At 40.1% G+C, this 18896-nt stretch overlaps 2 protein-coding genes across 3 annotated transcripts in view; one reads left to right on the top strand and one right to left on the bottom strand.

Annotated features, from left to right (window-relative positions):
* Positions 1 to 7667, top strand: part of EIF2AK2 (eukaryotic translation initiation factor 2 alpha kinase 2) — a 61803-nt gene extending 54136 nt beyond the window's left edge. The window contains exons 14-17 of the mRNA XM_070932510.1: positions 140 to 265; positions 5696 to 5794; positions 6818 to 6880; positions 6982 to 7667. Of these exons, the coding sequence (XP_070788611.1) occupies positions 140 to 265; positions 5696 to 5794; positions 6818 to 6880; positions 6982 to 7089 (396 nt within the window). The 3' untranslated portion in view covers positions 7090 to 7667. The remainder of the gene's footprint in view (positions 1 to 139; positions 266 to 5695; positions 5795 to 6817; positions 6881 to 6981) is intronic.
* A 2601-nt stretch (positions 7668 to 10268) lies between these two features.
* Positions 10269 to 18437, bottom strand: GPATCH11 (G-patch domain containing 11). 2 transcript variants are annotated; one of them, XM_070932508.1, is made up of 9 exons: positions 18358 to 18437; positions 17657 to 17741; positions 16039 to 16265; positions 15163 to 15204; positions 14958 to 15078; positions 14440 to 14530; positions 12275 to 12382; positions 11073 to 11154; positions 10269 to 10582 (listed from the first exon to the last, which is right to left on the bottom strand). In XM_070932508.1, the coding sequence occupies exons 2-9, from the start codon at positions 17704 to 17706 to the stop codon at positions 10527 to 10529; spliced, it is 777 nt and encodes a 258-aa protein (XP_070788609.1). In that variant the 5' UTR covers positions 17707 to 17741; positions 18358 to 18437; the 3' UTR covers positions 10269 to 10526. The 2 variants fall into 2 exon arrangements, with proteins under 2 accessions (XP_070788609.1, XP_070788610.1); XM_070932509.1 differs by lacking the exon at positions 18358 to 18437 and adding an exon at positions 18248 to 18351.
* Between the last annotated feature and the right edge of the window lie 459 nt (positions 18438 to 18896).

Here is an 18896-nt window from a genome sequence, read left to right on the forward strand (position 1 = left end):
AATTCATTTATTTGCAAAAAATGTGTTTGTAATCCCAGAATCTGTGCACAAATTGACTTCTGCTGTCCTAGGGAAAAAAATTGTTCTTTGTATGTCTAAATATAACATGTTTTCTCACTGTAATTTTTTTCTTTTACAGCCTCTAAATATACTTTTTTATAGTGAAAAACACATAAAAATAGGTGATTTTGGGTTGGTAACAGATGTAAATGTCGGACAAAAGACAACGAACACGGGAACAGTGAATTACATGGCACCTGAGCAGGTAATTATTGTGAATAATTATTTTGGTGTATGCACTGAAAATCCTTTTGAAATGCATTTGCTTATTTCTGTTGGATATACAGGTAGTCCTTGATTTATGGCCACAACTGAGCCCAAAATTTCTGTTGCTAAGAAGGTAGTTAAGTAAGTTTTGCCCCACTTTATGACCTTTTGCCACAGTCATTAAGCAAATAACTGCAATTAACTGAATCATACAGTCATTAAGCGAACCTGGCTTCCCCCATTGACTTTGTTTGTTAGTGGCTGAATAGGAAGGTTACTAATGGTGATTTATTTATTTATTTATTTATTTATTTATTTATTTATTTATTTATTTTATTAAATTTCTATACCGCCCTACTCCCGAAGGACTCAGGGCGGTGCACAGCCATGAGATAAAACACATAGATATACAAAATTTAAAATAGAATAAAATGAATTAAATAAATTTGGCTGAATAAATACCCATAATTTAAGATACCCATATTTTAAAATACATTAAAAATTTAGAATTTACACTTAAAAGGGAGAAGATTTAGGCGAGGCCAGCTTGATGAAATAAAAGCGTCTTCAACTCGCGGCGGAAGGTGCGCAGATCCGGAATCCTCCGTATCTCTGGGGGGAGCTCATTCCAGATCGTCGGTGCCCCCACAGAGAAGGCTCTCCCCCTAGGGGCCGACAGCCGACATTGTTTGGCCGACGGCACCTGGAGGAGCCCCTCTCTGTGGGAGCGTACTGGTCGGTGGGAGGCTGTTGATGGTAGTAGGCGGTCCCGTAAGTAACCAGGTCCCAAGCCATGGAGCGCTTTAAAGGTGGTAACCAAAACCTTGAAGCGCACCCGGAAGACCACCGGGAGCCAGTGCAGCTCGCGCAGGAGAGGTGTTACATGGGAGCTCCATGTTGCTCCCATAACCACCCGCGCAGCCGCACTCTGCGCCAGTTGGAGCCTCCGGGTGCACCTCAAGGGGAGCCCCATGTAGAGAGCATTACAATAGTCCAGACGAGAGGTGACGAGGGCATGAGTGACTGTGCGTAACGAGTCCCGATCTAGAAAGGGAGGCAACTGGCGAATCAGGCGAACCTGATGAAAAATCCTCCCGGTCACGGCCGTCAAGTGCTCTTCTAAAGACAGCCGTGAGTCCAGGAGGACGCCCAAGTTACGAGCCCTTTCCGTGGGGGCCAATGATTCGCCCCCAATAGCCAGCAATGGCGCCAGCTGACTATATCGGGACGTCGGAAACCACAACCACTCGGTCTTGGATGGGTTGAGCCTGAGCCCGTTTCTCCCCATCCAGATCCGTACGGCCTCCAGGCACTGGGACATCACTTCAAGGGCATCGTTGGGGTGGTCCGGGGTGGAGATGTACAGCTGGGTGTCATCAGCGTACAGATGGTACTTCACCCCGAAACCATGGATGATCTCGCCCAGCGGCTTTACATAAATGTTGAACAGAAGGGGCGAGAGAACCGATCCCTGTGGCACCCCACATATAAGGGGCCTTGGGGTCGATCTCTGCCCCCCTGTCAACACAGACTGCGACCGGTCAGAGAGAAAGGAGGAGAACCACCGTAAAACGGTGCCTCCCACCCCCAACCCTTCCAGCCGGTGCAGCATGATACCATGGTCGATGGTATCAAAAGCCGCTGAGAGGTCTAACAGGACCAGGACAGAGGAACAACCCCTGTCCCGAGCCCTCCAGAGATCATCAACCAACGCGACCAATGCCGTTTCCGTGCTGTACCCAGGCCTGAAGCCCGACTGGAACGGATCTAGATATGACGCTTCCTCCAGGTACTGGAGTAGCTGTCGCGCAACCACACTCTCAACAACCTTCGCAACGAAGCAAAGGTTGGAGACTGGTCTGGATGATAATTAGCCAATACTGCCGGGTCCAGGGAAGGCTTCTTGAGGAGAGGCCTTACCACCGCCTCTTTCAAGGCAGCGGGAAAGACACCCTCACCCAACGAAGCATTTATAATCCCCTGGAGCCAGCCTCGCGTCACCTCCCGGGAAGCCAGCACTAACCAGGAGGGACATGGGTCCAACAAACATGTGGTCGCGTTCAATCTACCCAGAATCCTGTCCACGTCATCTGGGGTCACAGGATCAAACTCATCCCAGATAACAGTCTCAAGACCTGTCTCCGTCACCCTCGCTGGATCTATCCCGTCAGAGTCCAGACCTGCCCGAATCTGAGTGATTTTGTCATACAGATACTGAACAAAATCCTCGGCTCTTCCCTCCAAGGGGTCCTCCCGCGCTTCCTGGTGGAGCAGGGAACGGGTCACCCTAAACAGGGTGGCCGGGCGATTATCTGATGAGGCAATAAGAGCAGTAAAATGAGTACATTTTGCTGCTTTTATCACCACTAGGTAACTCCTAATATGAGATCTTACCAGTGTTCGGTCAGATTCAGAAAGACTAGCCCTCCAACAGCTCTCTAGGCGTCTTTTCCGGCGCTTCATCTCCCTCAGCTCCTCGGTGAACCAAGGAGCCAGGCGAGATCGGCGCCGGGTCAGAGGCCGCAAAGGCACGACTCGATCCAGGGCTCCAGCAGCCGCCCTATCCCAGACGGCCACTAGGTCCCCAGATGAGGCGTGAGCCAGAACCTCCGGGATTGGCCCAAGCTCCATCTGGAACCTATCAGGTTCCATCAGGCGCGTGGGGCGGTACCATCTTACCGGTTCCGCCTCCCTGCGGCGGGGTGCTGCGGTTCGAAGGTCAAGGCGAAGGAGCGAGTGATCTGACCATGACAAGGGCTCGATGACTATATCCCCTATCTCGAGATCACTCAACCACTGTCCAGAGACAAAAACCAAGTCCGGTGTGTTTCCCCCAGTGTGCGTAGGGCCATGAATTAGTTGGGTCAGGTCCATGGCCGTCATGGAAGCCATGAACTCCCGAGCCACCTCAGACGCCTCACCCACGGATGGCAGGTTGAAATCCCCCATGACCATAAGTCTGGGGGTATCAACCGCCACCGCGGCAATAACGTTGAGTAGCTCGGGCAGGGCTGCCGCCACGTGGCAGGGAGCCAGGTACGTGATCAGCAAACCCATCTGAACCCCGTGGCCCCACTTTACAAGGAGGGACTCACAACCAGCTGTCTGAGGTACAGTGGTCTCCCTCGGCTTAAGGCCTTCTTTAATAATAACCGCTACTCCCCCGCCCCTCCCCTGTGACCTTGGCTGATGGAATGCGTGGAAACCTGGTGGGCACATTTCTACCAGAGGGACCCCTCCCTCTGGGCCCAACCAGGTCTCCGTAATACCCGCCAGGTCCGCTCCCCCCTCGTAAACAAGATCACAGATGAGGGGGGCTTTATTTACTACAGACCTGGTGTTGCACAACATCAGACGAAGACTGATCACATGTCCCGGGATAGTGTAACTCTCATAAATACATGCCAGTTTCCAATTGCCTGAATTATTTTCTATTTTATTTTTTTCCAAAGATAAAATATTAAAAAAAATGACAAAAACAACAAAAGACCAAAATTACAAACACAAATAATAATAATAAAATAATAAAATAATAATAATAATAATAATAATAATAATAATAATAATAATAATAATGATGATGATGATGATGATGATGATGATGATGATGATGTACATAACATGCATAAATCCAACATTAAATATACTTCATCCACCGTGGTTGAAAGTTGACAGATATTTATAAATAAATCCCCTCCGCTCGATTTGTGGGTCTACAAATAATTGTAAAATTTCACATCTATAATTGCAATATTTATTATACTTGACATCACAATTCTTTGAAAGATACCTCAAATGTAGAAAGTTGAAGTCTATCAACCAAATAGACCTAATATCTGTTAACTTAAAAAAACAAACTAGTAACTAATAGCCCACAAAAAATAAGTTGATCTTAAAAGTCTCCATTAACAGACTGTTATTTTATTAAACTTGCAGAAACACCATGGGCTGTTTCCATGCTCTTATAAAGTCCAAAATATTGTCTGTAAACTGGGGTTCCCAACCTGTGTGGTGCGGCCAACTAGTGGGCCGTGAGCAGTTTGCAACTGGGCTGCAGAAACTGCCAGTGAGTGTGCTTATGTGCATGCACATCCTCACTTTCATATTAATAGGTTTTTGCACATTTTCTGATATGCCTCCATTTCTTAGGTAAAACTTTTTCTCCATCAAATCCGTTAGGTATTAATCTCATCTACATATTTAACTTCTCTCTTGTATGTGTACTCATGACATTTTTCCGTTGGTTTAATCCAATTGCAGATTCTTCAAATCTTTGATCAATTTTAATCCAAGTCCCTGAATTTTAACCATAAGGATACTACAATGGTTGTTAAGTGTGAAAAATGATCACAAATAATTTTTAGTGCCATTGTAACTTTGAACTGTCATTAAATTAATGGTTGTAAATTGAGGACTATTTGTATAGTTTTCCATTTGTAAATTTATTTATTTATTTTTATTTATTAGTCTCATTTCTATGCCGCCCAAATCCCTAGGGACTCTGGGCAGCTTACAGCAAAGAAAAACAATGCGAACACTATCCCGTAAATTAAAAAAAAAAACATTAAAAACTCATACACTCCATTTCATGGCTGGGTCTCGCAGATCACCACAGTGAGATCAACGGCCCCGGGCCTGCCAGAAAAGCCAGGTCTTCACTGCTTTCCGGAAGGCCAATAGGGTGGGGGTGGTCCGGACCTCAGGAGGTAATTCGTTCCAGAGAGCTGGGGCAGCGACAGAGAAGGCCCTCCCCCGTGGGCCTGCCAGCCGACATTGTTTAGCTGACAGGACCCGGAGGAGACCAACTCTGTGGGATCTTACCGGTCGCTGGGAGCTATGCGGTAGAAGGCGGTCTCGAAGATAACCTGGCTCTGAGCCATGTAGGCTTTAAAGGTAATAACCAACACCTTAAATTGAGTCCGGAGTCCAATAGGGAACCAGTGCAGCTTGCGGAGAATTGGTGTAATGTGGGTGTATCTAGGTGCACCCACAGTAGCTCACGCGGCTGCATTCTGGACCAACTGTAGTCTCCGAACACTTTTCAAGGGTAGCCCTATGTAGAGCGCGTTGCAATAATCCAGCTGTGAGGTGACAAGGGCCTCAATTCTCTCTACTGTGCCATAATTTGAAGTCAGACTCTTATAAATTGATAAACAAAGCATCTACATCCCCTCCCCCCTCAAAAAAGCACTAAATTGTTCCATTTCATCTAAGAGAAAATTGTCTGGAACTTTTCCAAATAAATAACCTTATGCTAAAAATTAACTTTTATTGTGTTATTATTTATTCTCATGCATTTTTCTTCAACAGCATAAGATTGCCTACAATTCTTTTGCTTCTAGGGACTCTAAAAAGCTGATGGAAGGTTGCATACATCTTGTTTTTACATTTGAAGTACCTAATATGCTTGTATTATGTTGTCCATTAGGAAGGAAGCAGTTATGGCAAGAAAGTAGATATCTTTCCATTAGGATTAATTTTGTATGAAATGCTTTCCCCATTTTTCACTCGTGCTGAGAAATATCAGGTAAATAATCCACTTCTTTTCTTACATCTGCCTGCATGTATTTCTGAATAAAGATAGGAAAAACGTGTTCGAGCTGCTTTTCAGACTGATTTATTGAATGTAATGTAATGTTAGAAAAACTAATTAAAATAGTTAACTCAAAAAAAGTATACATTAACAAGCTGAGCAAAAGGAGAAAAGCCATCTGTTCATTATATTCACTAATGGAACGCCTTGGTTTAAGTCTCACAGCAAATATATGGGGAGAAAGATTATTGTTGAAAGAAAAGTAATAAAGTTCTCAACTTTCACTTTCATCTGCTGATTAAAGGCCATAAGGGGTGGCTACTACTATTATTGGCTACTATGTACAGTACATATTGTAGATAATAAGAGTTCTGAAGTAGGCTTTTGGATTATTAACATTTTGTTATGAAATTAGGCAAAATTGTACATATCTGGCATCAAGTATTTGAGTTGGGAAGTTCCATGGGTGACTGTTAATTCATGTATCAATGAAGACTTTGTAACCTTTTACAGGCAGTATATAGGTCTATGGATTGGAACTAGGCCTACTTCATATATATATATTATTTGTAATATACATATTGCTGTTTTATATGCTTATGAATACAAGCATAAGTGTGCATTCCTATGCTACGGCACCAAATAGTCTTCCTGCATGCACACATTTTTAGTCTTATTTTCACTGGTTCTGAGGAGAGATGTTTTTTCGTGAACCGGAGGGGGTGGGGCGCGGTTTTGTTTGCTGACTGCATCCCGCAGATGGGGTTTTGGTTGTTTGTGCTATCCCGTTTCTGGCATGCCATGGACTGGTGCTGGTCCATGGACCAGCGGCTGGGGACCCGTTCTAGAAAGCATCTTATAAAAGCATATACTCCTAGCTGTTTTTTAATGTGGGATTTTTCTGTTGCTAGATTGGTAAGCTACTTTTGGGAGAGCTGGTAGATTTATGAAATTTAGCACACAAATCCTTTAAAGTAGAGCTGTGTACTTTAATTTAAATATACTCTGATTTTTCAGGAATGGCCCAATATTAAAGAAGGCAAATTTCCAACAAAATTCACCGAGGAGTTTTCAGAAGAGGTATACTGATGTAAAACATCTTTTTAAAATCTTTAATCTATTTTTCTTAATCCATGTTCATTTCTTAATTTTTATATTAATATCCTCCTCTTCATTTACAGACTCATCTAATTAAGAAACTGCTTTCCAAAGAGCCAGCTCAAAGACCATCAGCAGCTGTTATTTTAAACAACTTAAAAGGCCAGCCTCCTAGAGTACACACTCGTTAGTGGATTTGTCAAAGCACAGATTTTTGGTTCATGTTTCTTTTGCTTTTCCTGATGCCTGAAATCAGTGTGAATAGAGATTGGGTCATCATTTAAGTGTGAAGGATTGGGTTTGCTTCTTATTCCTTGCTATATTTGGGATCTCCTGAGAAGTCAAAGAATGTAAAGAACTTCAGTGAAATGGGAAGATCTAATGGAAATGGAAAAAGTGCCTTTTATGAACTTTGCAAGAACTTTGCAAGATCTCATCCTGTGTGCAAACACACAATAGCAATTTGATGTATCTGGATTTTTTTTTTTTTTACAAAGAGTTTTAATGTGCCATTCCAATACTGTTGTTATTCCATTAAGTTTAATATTGACTAGGGAAGTTAATACTATTCTTCTAACTCATGGAACTACTTGTAATCAAGTGTTAGTTGCTATCTTTTGCTTTGTGAAAAATAGTACTATGTGATTAATCTGCAGTTTTATGACAGAGTATTTACTTCCTTTACAGATTTTTTGAATCTTTGCAAATGAATGCTATTGGAGCTTCATATAGATACTACAGTACTGATTTATAAAAAGGTTATAGATGATATGGTTTGGTTTCTTTTGCAGAACTGTAGATATAAATCCATAAATCAACCGTTTAACTTGCAATGCATACATGGGCAACTGTTTTGGAAGTACAAGACAATGCATTTAATTACACTTAGCTTTCATTTACCTTAAAATCGAGAACTTCAGTATTGCAAGAGCAATGCATCTAACAGTGCTTATATTTATGTTGTTTCTATAAACAGATTTATAGAATATATTCTAATATGCTATCTTGCATTTGTGTTTTGATAGCTTAAGAGATGTGGTGGTGATGTGGTTAGAATGCAGTACTGCAGGCTACTTCTGTTGACTGCTGGCTGCCTGCAATTTGGCAGATCAAATCTTACCAGGCTCAAGGCTTACTCAGCCTTCCAACCTTCCGAGGTGGGTAAAATGAGGACCCAGATTGTTGGGGGCAATAGGCTGACTCTAAACGGCTTAGAGAGGGCTGTAAAAGCACTGTGAAGCGGTATATAAGTCTAAGTACTATTGCTATTAAACCAAGTATATCCAACCTGCAGGCACACGTAGACCTGGGTAGCTAGTACTGTAGCCCCAGAAGATAAATAATAAAACTTATAAAAAACAAATGACATTTGCTATTTATATACATTAATTATATTTTTATATGCAGCCCAAGACAATTTGTCTGCACTCAATATAGTCCCAGGCAAGTCAAGATTGCCATTCATGTTCTAAATCATTTAATGTATTAATCAATTAAACAAACCAATATAAAACACAACAGTGAGGATACAGTCAAAGGTTGAAAAAAATATGATGATAAAATGAAGTAAAACTTTAAAAAAAGGGGGGACAAACATTAATGGAATCCAGATATACAACTATCTCAGTCCTATCATATGTCATCTAGCGTATATATTGCTTTTGTCTTCTCATTTCTACAATATAAAGAAATGTTAAAAATGAACAATATACCGTATTTTCCGGCTTATAAAACAACTTTTTAACACATGAAAATCTTAAAAGTCGGGGGTCGTCTTATACGCTGGGTGTCGTTCTCCTGTAACCAGGCAGACCAGCCTGAAAGGCTCTGTTGAGCCTTAAATGGCTCTGACGAGCCAAGCTTTGACCATCAGGCAACTCAGCTGGGATCGCAGGAGCCATTTAAAAGGAAAAAACTTTTTTTCTTTTACATGGCTCTGGCGATCCAAGCTCTGGCGATCCCAGCTGAATTGCCTGCTAATCAGGCAACTCAGCTGGGATCGCCAGAGCCATGTCAAAGGAAAAAAGTTTTCCCCCTCCAGCTTGCTTACCTTAGCTGCTAGTCACAACACTTGCCTTGCTTCGCTTGCCTGAATCCATTCCATCAGCAAGCAACTCCCTGCCTGCAATCAAGCAGGCAGGGAGTTGTGGACTTCAACTCCCAGAATTCCTCAGCCAGCAAAGCAAAGCTGGCTGAGGAATTCTGGGAGTTGCAGTCTACAAGTCTTAAAGTTGCCAAGGTTGGAGACCTCTGTTCTATTGGGTAAGTTTTTTTCCCCTTTGGGAGCTTTAAAAAAAATAGTTAATTGGGTTTTTTTTTAGTTCTTTTTTAGACCTAGACATTTAAAGTTTAGGAAGTTTTAAATTGAGCTTTCATATAAAAATAAAAATAAAATAAAATAATATTTGTGCAGCTTTCTGAGATTTAGTGTGTTTCTGTAGTGTTTCACTCTAACTATACAAACACAAAATCTCACAAAGCTGTATGTGGAATTTTGTGTGTGTAAAGTGTGAAAGTTGGGTTTTTGTGGCTGTGTGAGGTTCCTGCTTGTTGCAGGGGCCATTTTGGATCTAGCACAGCTGCTTTTACATTGTGGGTGAGCCAGTTGTGTTGTGTGTGTGTAAAGTTTTTTTGGGGGGATTTTTGTGGCTGTGTGAGGTTCCTGCTTGTTGCAGGGGCCATTTTGGGTCTAGCACAGCTGCTTTTACATTGTGGGTGAGCCAGTTTTTATTTGGTGTGTGTTGGAAGAGGGGTAGTCTTATACGGCGAGTATAGCTCAAACCCTATATTTTAACAGGAAAAGTCGGGGGTCGTCTTATACGCCCGGTCGTCTTATACCCTGGAAAATACGGTATCTCCTGAATTCACTTCTTCAGTATTGTTTTTGGTCCAGTATAAATTGTGTAATTTATCTAGTGTGTGCAAATTCTTTGGAAAAAGAAAAGCTAGAGCATTTCTGAACTCAACCCCAGATTCTGCATGTGGTGGGTTAGAGGATCTTTGACAGATTGGTTGTAAAAAAAAAATAAAGCTTTTGGAAAATTTTGTTTCGAGCTTGGTTTTTTTTTATAGAAATTATATTTGCTATGAGTTTTTAAAATGTATGAAAGTGAATGAAGTATTAATTTTAAGAAAGATACGCTATCTGTTTTATTTTTAAGAACAGGGTGGAGGTATGCTAAAACATTAGTTTTAAATAGAAAAAAAACCAGACTTTTAGGCTTATACTTGGATAAGGTAAAGAAGAAATCCTATGTTCAAAGTGTTATTGTGAACTTAAAGAGAATGATCTTCGAACAGCTAAATTCATTGTTTTAGGGTTTCTTGAAACTTTTACTTTGCTGAAATCAAAGCATGCATTTATCCAATCTAGTCAATTATGTTAAATTTTAATTTTGTTTTTCAGAAGTAAACATAGGATTAAAAAATAATAATAAATAACTTGGAAAAATAACAAATTAGTTCCTATTCCAAAGAATTTTTAAATAAGAAAACCCATTTTATACCTAAACATAGAGTATTGAGAAACAACCAATTTGCTCAATGAAAATTATAGAACAGCATAGTTCACAGCTCTGCTCTTCATTGAAATTACAGAATTTTGCTATTGTTTTGAATTTTTATAGATTTATTCGTGATCTATATATGTGCTCCCAGGGCAATTTGAAGATAGATCTTCTTGATCTGCAAAATAAAAACAAAACAAAAACAAATTTGCAGAATTTATAAGCAAACATGCATCCAGTACTAGATTACAAGTTTGAAATGGAAAATTTTGTTTCAAACTCAAAGCAAATGGCGCATCTGAAATGTTGTGGGTTGCTGTATTCTGAATTTTATTTCAAGCACTGAATACTCTAAATGGGCAGTTCCGAGCTTGTTTCTTCTTTAAGTTGGCAAGTTTTATTCCAAGGTCAGAACAGCACACCTAGGTTTATTCTAACCTCAGAACAAAACTCTTAGGCGATTGTCAGTGTGACTGGCCATTTTTTGATATAAAAGATCCATGACTATAATAAAACAATCTGAACAACAAAACTTTCAAGGAAAACCCTATAAAATAAGTAATAAAAAAGCAATGCAATCAAAATAGATTATGAACAAATAAGCAAAATTCCACCGAATTTGAATTGTTGTTTGATATTTTTTAAAATAAAAAACGATTTAGGTTTACCTTGGTAGGCTGTTCCGCACCAGATGCAATAGAGATACTCCTCTCTTAAATAAGTTGTTAAACTGATTAACTTTTCTGATTCCTGAAAAAGCACCAATAAATGTATCTTTAAATGCCATTGAATAGATCAAACAATCTGTGAAAGACATGTGTAGTTATTGATTTGGCATTGAAAAAGAAGCTTCAGCTTCTTTTGCTGCTCCTATTAAATGACTGTTTTAGAACTCTTAAGGTCTCTTGTTACTTCCTCATTATTTCTTCTTACTACTAAAAGTAAAACTGAAGTGGCTTTTATGCATCTTATTTATTGGTACATAAAACCATGCATGAAAGAATTGATCAATGAGGTCACTAAAAGTCAATAGATTTGATGGCACTTCATCAAAACATACATCATATATAATTTATATGCTATCAAGTCATTTTTGACTCCTAGTGACCACATAGATTTTCCCTCATAATGATCTATCCCAAACCTGGTCTTTCAGGTTTCTCAATGTGCCCCCATTGCCTGTAACTAAATCCATCCACCTTGCTGTTGGCCTTCCTCTTCTTTCCTTCCACCTTTCCCAGCATTAGAGCCTTTTCCAGAGAAGTAGGCCTTCATATAATCCCTGAAATAGAATCATTTGAGCTTGGTTCTTTATGGCTTGAGTGAGAACGCCAGCCTGATTTGTTCCACGATCGATTTGTTTCTTTTCTTGGCTATTCATAGTATTCTCAGGAGTCTTCTCCAACACCAAAGTTTAAAAGCGTAAATACCCTATACTATTTCTGAAATACCAGAGCTTACACTATTGTGACTCAGGAAACAGGACTACCAGCAGCAAAATGGGACACAGTTATAGTGGCAAAGGGTACACTGTGGGAAAATCTGAAGAACCAGGTTAGGGATAAACCATTATGAAGAAAATCTATCTATGTGGTCTCTAAGAGCAGAAACTGGCTTCATGGCACATCATAGATCGATCAATGTATATTGTGCAGATGCACACATACATGGATGCACTCAAGCTAAACCAAAGTCGATCAAGTGTGATGAGAACGCATGCATTTTGTTCAATATTTATAATTACTGGCAGTAAATATTTATATTCATGTCTCACCTAGTTTGGGGATCACTATGAAGCATCGTAATATAAAGAATTACCAGCCAGTCCACCAAAGACAATTGCTAAAACAATATCTGAACATGTACTTACATTGAGTTCATCTTCCTTCTCCTCCTCATCCTCTTCTTCTTCCTCATCTTTGTTTTCTTCAGTCTTTGGATTTAACCAGTACCAAACCTCTTTGGGGACTTCAAGGCCCTTAAATAAAAACATGGCAATAATTCATACTCTACACTAGGGGTGTCAAACTGGCGGCCTGCAGGCCGGATGGTTCATGCATAGGCCATGCCCACCCAGCTCCGTGAATGGGAAAATCGTGAAACATCACGTGATGGCAACATAAGCCACAAGTTTGACACCCATGCTCTACATTAGATTTTTTTTAGCTGCTGTAACCTTTGCCCAAATGGCAAAAAACTTATATTAAACACAAAGAGAAATTTTAAGAGACACTGCATATTAATAAAGCTCTCGATTTCTTAGACGTCATGACCTATTTTATATTATCGATCAGATTATTCTTTTGAAATGGACTTTTTGGTAATGAGGTGAGTTCTGCTTACATAGTATCACTGTGGCAGGTCTGCTTAGCCCCACAGTGTTTAAACTGTAGGGGATGTAGAATTCCATCCACAATGCTTTTTCACATATATATGAAACTGCTGGGTAAAGTAATTCAGAGATCTGAGGCAAACCTAACCATGTGAGGTCTACCTTACATCTTCATATATCAATTTCAATTTTAGATTACTATATAGGCTTACAACCATTCATTTAGTAATTATTCAAAGCTTGGCACTGAAGAAAATGACTTATCCTTGCAGCCAGTCCTTACACTTACAACTGTTGCAGCATCTCCGTGGTCATGTGATCAAAATTCAATTGCTGGGAAATCTGCAGGTATTTACAATGGTTGCAGTGTCCTCAGATCATTGAATTGCCATTTGCGACCTTTCCAGTTGGCTTCTGACAAGCCAAGTCAATGGGGGAAATTGGATTTGCTTAATTTTTTTTTATTTTTATTTTTATTTATTTTTATATGCCGCCCTTCTCCAGAGACTCAGGGCGGCTTACAATGCGTTAAGCAATAGCCTTCATACTTTTGTATATTTTATACAAAGTCAGCTTATTGCCCACACAAACCGGGTCCTCATTTTACCCACCTTAGAAAGGATGGAAGGCTGAGTCGACCTTGAGCCTGGTGAGAATTGAACTCGCAGTAATTGCAGGCAGCTGGATGTTAAATGCTGCCTTAGTAGGAGGCATTAGCTTCCTATGCCACTCAGGCTTAATGACTGTGTGATTCACTTAATGGCCATGGCAAAAAAAAGTCATAAAATCAGGGGTATCTCATTTAATGACCACTTTGCTTAGCTACAAGAGTTCCAATCCCAATTAAGATTGCAAGTTGAGGACTACCTGTAAGTCCAATGAAGGCTGTTCTACAAGCTTCAGTTGCTGCAAGTTGTCACTTCTCCTTAAGTAATGTGTAAGGCTGGAGTCACGTTACATTCAGTCTCTACAATCTATACGAGCTGCCAGTTACTATTTATACTTCAAAAAGATTACTTGACACCCAAATATTTGCTGGAAAATTATTTCATATATGCAGTAGCCAGGACTATAAATCTTGCTTGCAGAGCCACTGATGCCTCTAGCACAATAGTTAATTTCAGCTTGAGTTTGGGGGTTAAGATGTCTTTCCTATGGAACCCCCTAATGTTTGCTTTTCATTTAGATGTTTGAATGACATACAGTATTGTTCCTAATATTCTGTATTGGATTCTCATTCTACAAACTGCTTCATTATTTTTATAGAAAGGGTTGTATATACACTCAATTAATAGTAATAAACAATAGAAATAAAAATGCAGTCCAAAGCACTACAACACAGGTTATAGATTTGATATTTTGAACATATTACATTGCAGTACTAAAAAAAACTTTCAAAAAGTTGGCCTTGTTGGTAGGAATCTTGTGAACAGCCTCCTGCTTGCTAACCTACAATTCTAGGCCAATCATTTGTATAAATCTAAAAGACTTTTTTTTAATTAAAAAAAACCCAACTCATGGATGTACCAAATGTATCTACACCGATACATATTTACAATAAGGTTGTAAAATGTTTCCATAGTTTGTTGAACTCCACTATCTATTTGGAAGGCTAAAGTAGATAGATCAAGGCAGGGCATAAACTCTGATTTCCTAAGCCTCTACCGGCCAAAATCATAAATAAAGGTTTTAATTAAACTTACTTTCTGTGTATCTAATTGTTGGCAGGCTTTCTGACTTTTCTCGAGGTCCCGTTTTACTTGCAGTTGCTCCTGCTTGGTCTTCAATCTCATTCTTAATAAGACAATGACAAAACCACAATCAGTAAAAGACTGTATTTTTATAAGAACATTTTTCCTGTTCCGGATATTAATAAACTCAATGTATGAGCTAAACAGAGTAGCTTCATCCTTAATATTGTGTTTTAAGACAGGAAAGAATCTGAGATCCTCCAGGAATAGCTGGAAGTCCCAGCATCTTTCCATAATGATCATGTTGGGTGGAGCTGCTGAGTGCTAAATTAGGCATACAGCAATCAGCATTAATTCTATAAAATTCCAGCGAGATTTTATCCAGCTTTATCTCATAGTGCCAGGATTTACACCAGGAACCTTCAACACACAAAATACATGCTGCCCAGGTGAAATACAGCTCTTGCCTAATTATGGCATTAGCAGTTAAGAGAAACTGTGAGAGGAATAACATAAATGGAGAACACTACTTGAAGAGGTCAGTTGTCTGCTTTTCCACTTGTTTTGTCACATGCATTTTTTTCCTGTAGTTTTCCAGCTTTTCCTCAGCTTTTCGTTTTTGTAATTCTTCATGGCCAAGCCCGCTTCTTCCTGTCCCAAACACAAGCAGTTGTTTGACAGATTGAGCAATGCCATGTTTAAATGAAAGAAAAAAAGGTCAGATATTTCACAAACCTGTGGTAATATTCAGAGGAATGGGCTCAACTATCCCCTTTCCTGCAGAAGGAAAAAAATATATTTGCTTTTAGTAAAATAACAAAATAACAAGCTTCATCGTGCTTGCTATCTTTTATCTTTACCTTTTACCTTTTTTATTTTATTGTAATATCTTTGATTGCTGTGAGTGCACAGTCATTGAGAACTGGCTGGTATACAAGTTTAAAATATTAATAAGAATAGTATTTACTGTATTCCCTCCTATATGTATATTTTTTAATTTCTTAGATTTATACCCCGTTTTGTCTTCTATGAGCTCAACAATCTGTTCAATTGAAGCAGGTTATTGTATTGTATTCCCTCCTATATGTATATTTTTTAATTTCTTAGATTTATACCCCGTTTTGTCTTCTATGAGCTCAACAATCTATTCAATTGAAGCAGGTTAGCCTGCAAGACCATACTGGTTCTCTGGTCTTAAGGAACTCAGAAAGATACTCCACTCCTTTGAAATATTCCCAAGTCAGTCGCTTCATGAATTCTATTTTTTTTCTCCAATGTATTAAAAGACAATGGCATAAATTAGAAGATTGGCTTAGAATTGGAAAGAACTCAAGGCTCAAATCCCAACTCAGACAAAAAATTAATCTAGCAACTTCTGGAGTAGTCTAATTTATTTCATTGGGTTGTTGAAAAAGTAAAATTGGGAGCAAAGAGAGAGAACAAATGTGTTATGTTGAAGAAATGTAATAAGTAAATTGCTAGATGTCTCTGGCTCCCTTTTCCATTATTGTGCCAGCTTCAGATTTTGTACCAGCACAACTAGTTATGGGGTAGTAAAACCTGATTCATTAGCATAGTCACAGTTCAAAAATTGGATGTGGAAAAACTCACCACTTTTGCCAAGAGGCTGGCCACTTTTGTACCCCATCTTCTGGAGCATAGCAAAGCCTTTATTTTCATTCCCCAAAGCAATATTTAAAACCATTTCACGTTGCTCTTTTTCTTGTTCCTTGATGCTCTTTTGCCTACTTTTCTGGTTAGCTTCCTTTACTTTTTCCTCTTTTTTAAAAGTTTCCTTCACACGTCTCAACATTGGCATTCCTGGCCTGATGTCCTGGCTAAACAAAACAAATTTTAAAAAGTTACCTAAGTACAAGATGCTGTCCCAAAAAATAATTATCCTGCTTTTAGTATGTTTATAGTTATTTAAAACTTTCGGGGAGTTAGGGTTAGGATTACATAGGGCTGGAAAAGACCTTACAAGTCTTCTAGTTCTATCCCCTGCCCAAGGCAGGGGATCTTTATTCCATTCTGGACAAATGGTTGTCCAGTCTTTTCTTAAAAACCCCCAGCAACAAACCACCCACAACTCCAGAAGGCAAGCTGTTCCATTGACTAATTGTTCTCACTGTTAAGAAATTTCTCCTTAGCTCCAGATTAGGTCTCCCTCTGACAAGCTTCCATTCATTTTAAATCGATCCATTCTTCCTGATGACAGCTCTTCAAATATTGGAAGATAGCTATCATGTCACCTCCTAAACTTTCTTTTCATTAGGCTACAAATGAAGAGTAGCCTTACTTAGTACCCTTAGCCGTTCCTCATTGGAAATCTATATCCCATTTCAAGAAAAAACAACAACCCTGAAGTATTCAGCTAATGGTTGGAGACTTCAAAATGGAGTATAGAGTTCATACAGTGATATAGCAGCTTCCCTGGATTTACAAATTATGTAGCCTATTTTGTTTTGGGAAATCTCTAACTTTTGTAGATGTTCATACTGAATAATAGATTAACATACTTTAAGGATTATTTAGTATACATACATGCTGAATAATGAATTATATTAAAGGTAAAGGTTTCCCTCGCACGTATGTGCTAGTTATTCCCGACTCTAGGGGGTGGTGATTCTAGGGGGTGGTGCTCAAAGCCGAAAGGCCAGCGCTGTCCGAAGACGTCTCCGTGGTCATGTGGCCGGCATGACTAAATGCCAAAGGCGCACAGAACACTATTACCTTTCCACCAAGGAGGTCCCTATTTTTCTATTTGCATTTTTTACGTGCTTTTCAACTGCTAGATGGCAGAAGCTGGGACAAGTAATGGGAGCTCACCCCATTACGCGGTACTAGGGATTCGAACCGTTGAACTGTCGACCTTTCGATCGACAAGCTGAGTGTCTTAGCCACTGAGCCGCCACGTCCTACTGAATTATATTAATAGTGATTAATAGTCTTACTGATTTTTCCTTCTTCCATTTTCTTTCGGAAAACAATAAAATATAAATATGCCATGGAAAATTACTGTAATTTGAGTGCTAATTTAACTCTGTAAATTACATTCCTCAAAGCTGTTCTATGTGGGCAGAATTTTAAAGCAAAATGTATATTTGTAAAATTGTACCCAAATTTTTAATTGGGTATTGGATATTTGAAATTTCATAAAGCGGTTTAAGGTTCAGCATCCTTACTAGGCAAAGGCAAGCAGGATATGCTTAGAAAAACATCCACTTACTTAACATTAATAAAGGAATCAGACATATAATCCTCTTCTGCGTCATCCATGATTCATATCACTCTTCCACCTCCAACCTTGCTACCTATAAATACAGTTCATGATTATTTTAAAATACATCAAAAACACCTTTCTTTCTAGAGGAAAATTCCATACTTATTAGATAGATAGATAGATAGATAGATAGATAGATAGATAGACAGACAGACAGACAGACAGACAGACAGACAGAAAGAAAGAAAGAAAGAAAGAAAGAAAGAAAGAAAGAAAGAAAGAAAGAAAGAAAGAAAAACTATTCTTTATTGGCTAAGTGTGATTGGACACACAAGGAATTTGTCTTGGTGCATACATTCTCAGTGTACATAAAAGAAAAGAAACGTAACATAAACAAACCCTGAATTTGATTTTTGTGTATGATTGTTCCCCAAAACCCTGATTTCTTAGCTAGCCAGAGCATCAGCATCAGCACAGGAGAAAGCCAAAGCAGGGCAATGATAGGATGTTGGTTTGTTGCTCTGTAAACTCCAAATTCAGGTCATACTCATTCGTGGAAACTCACTGGGTGAGGTTACTTTGCTTAATTCATCTTACCTTATCTAGATTGCTATTGTATGACAGATGTGATCTAGGACTGATCTGACCATCACGCAACCCCCGGCAGCAATACTCAACGTTTTCTCCTCTTACTGCTTATCCCTTACCGATAACAAAAACGCAGCGCGCCGAAATTCTTCATTCCCCAATTCCTACGCCGCTGCACCGTTGCGCCTGCGCCTCGGTGGTGGCCTCACTTCCTGGGTCTCGAGAGCGCATGCGCAGAGAGAGAGAGAGCGAGAGAGAGAGAGAGAGAGAGAGAGAGGAGCCGGCGCTGCTTCAGCTGGTGGTGGGGAAGGGCCGGACCGGGGGCGTAAACTGCGGCGACCTTCGGGGCTCCGCTGGGTCGGTGGCCGCCGTTGCCTCAGGTGGGACGATCGCTCGGGAAAGGTTGGGCAGGGAGACGCGGAGCTTGCACTCGGTGGGGAAGAGTCTCGGTGGGGAAAGGGGTGGGAGGGCTGAAAAGACCGCAAGAAGGAAGCGGGAGCCTCTCCGGGTGGGAGCAGCTCCACCTCGGGCTCCCCATTGAGGCACCGCTCGCCGTCGTCCCTGTGACTGGCTTTTCCCTGGATGGGTGGGTGACAGGTGTGACAATGGCCCGGGAAGCTCGGACCTTCACTGTCCAACTGACAGCGGCTTCTTAAAG

Source organism: Pituophis catenifer, unplaced genomic scaffold (genome assembly GCF_029215685.1).
Source record: "Pituophis catenifer annectens isolate HBS135680 unplaced genomic scaffold, rPitCat1.0.hap2 SCAF_1, whole genome shotgun sequence".
NCBI classification, from domain to species: Eukaryota; Metazoa; Chordata; class Lepidosauria; order Squamata; family Colubridae; genus Pituophis; species Pituophis catenifer.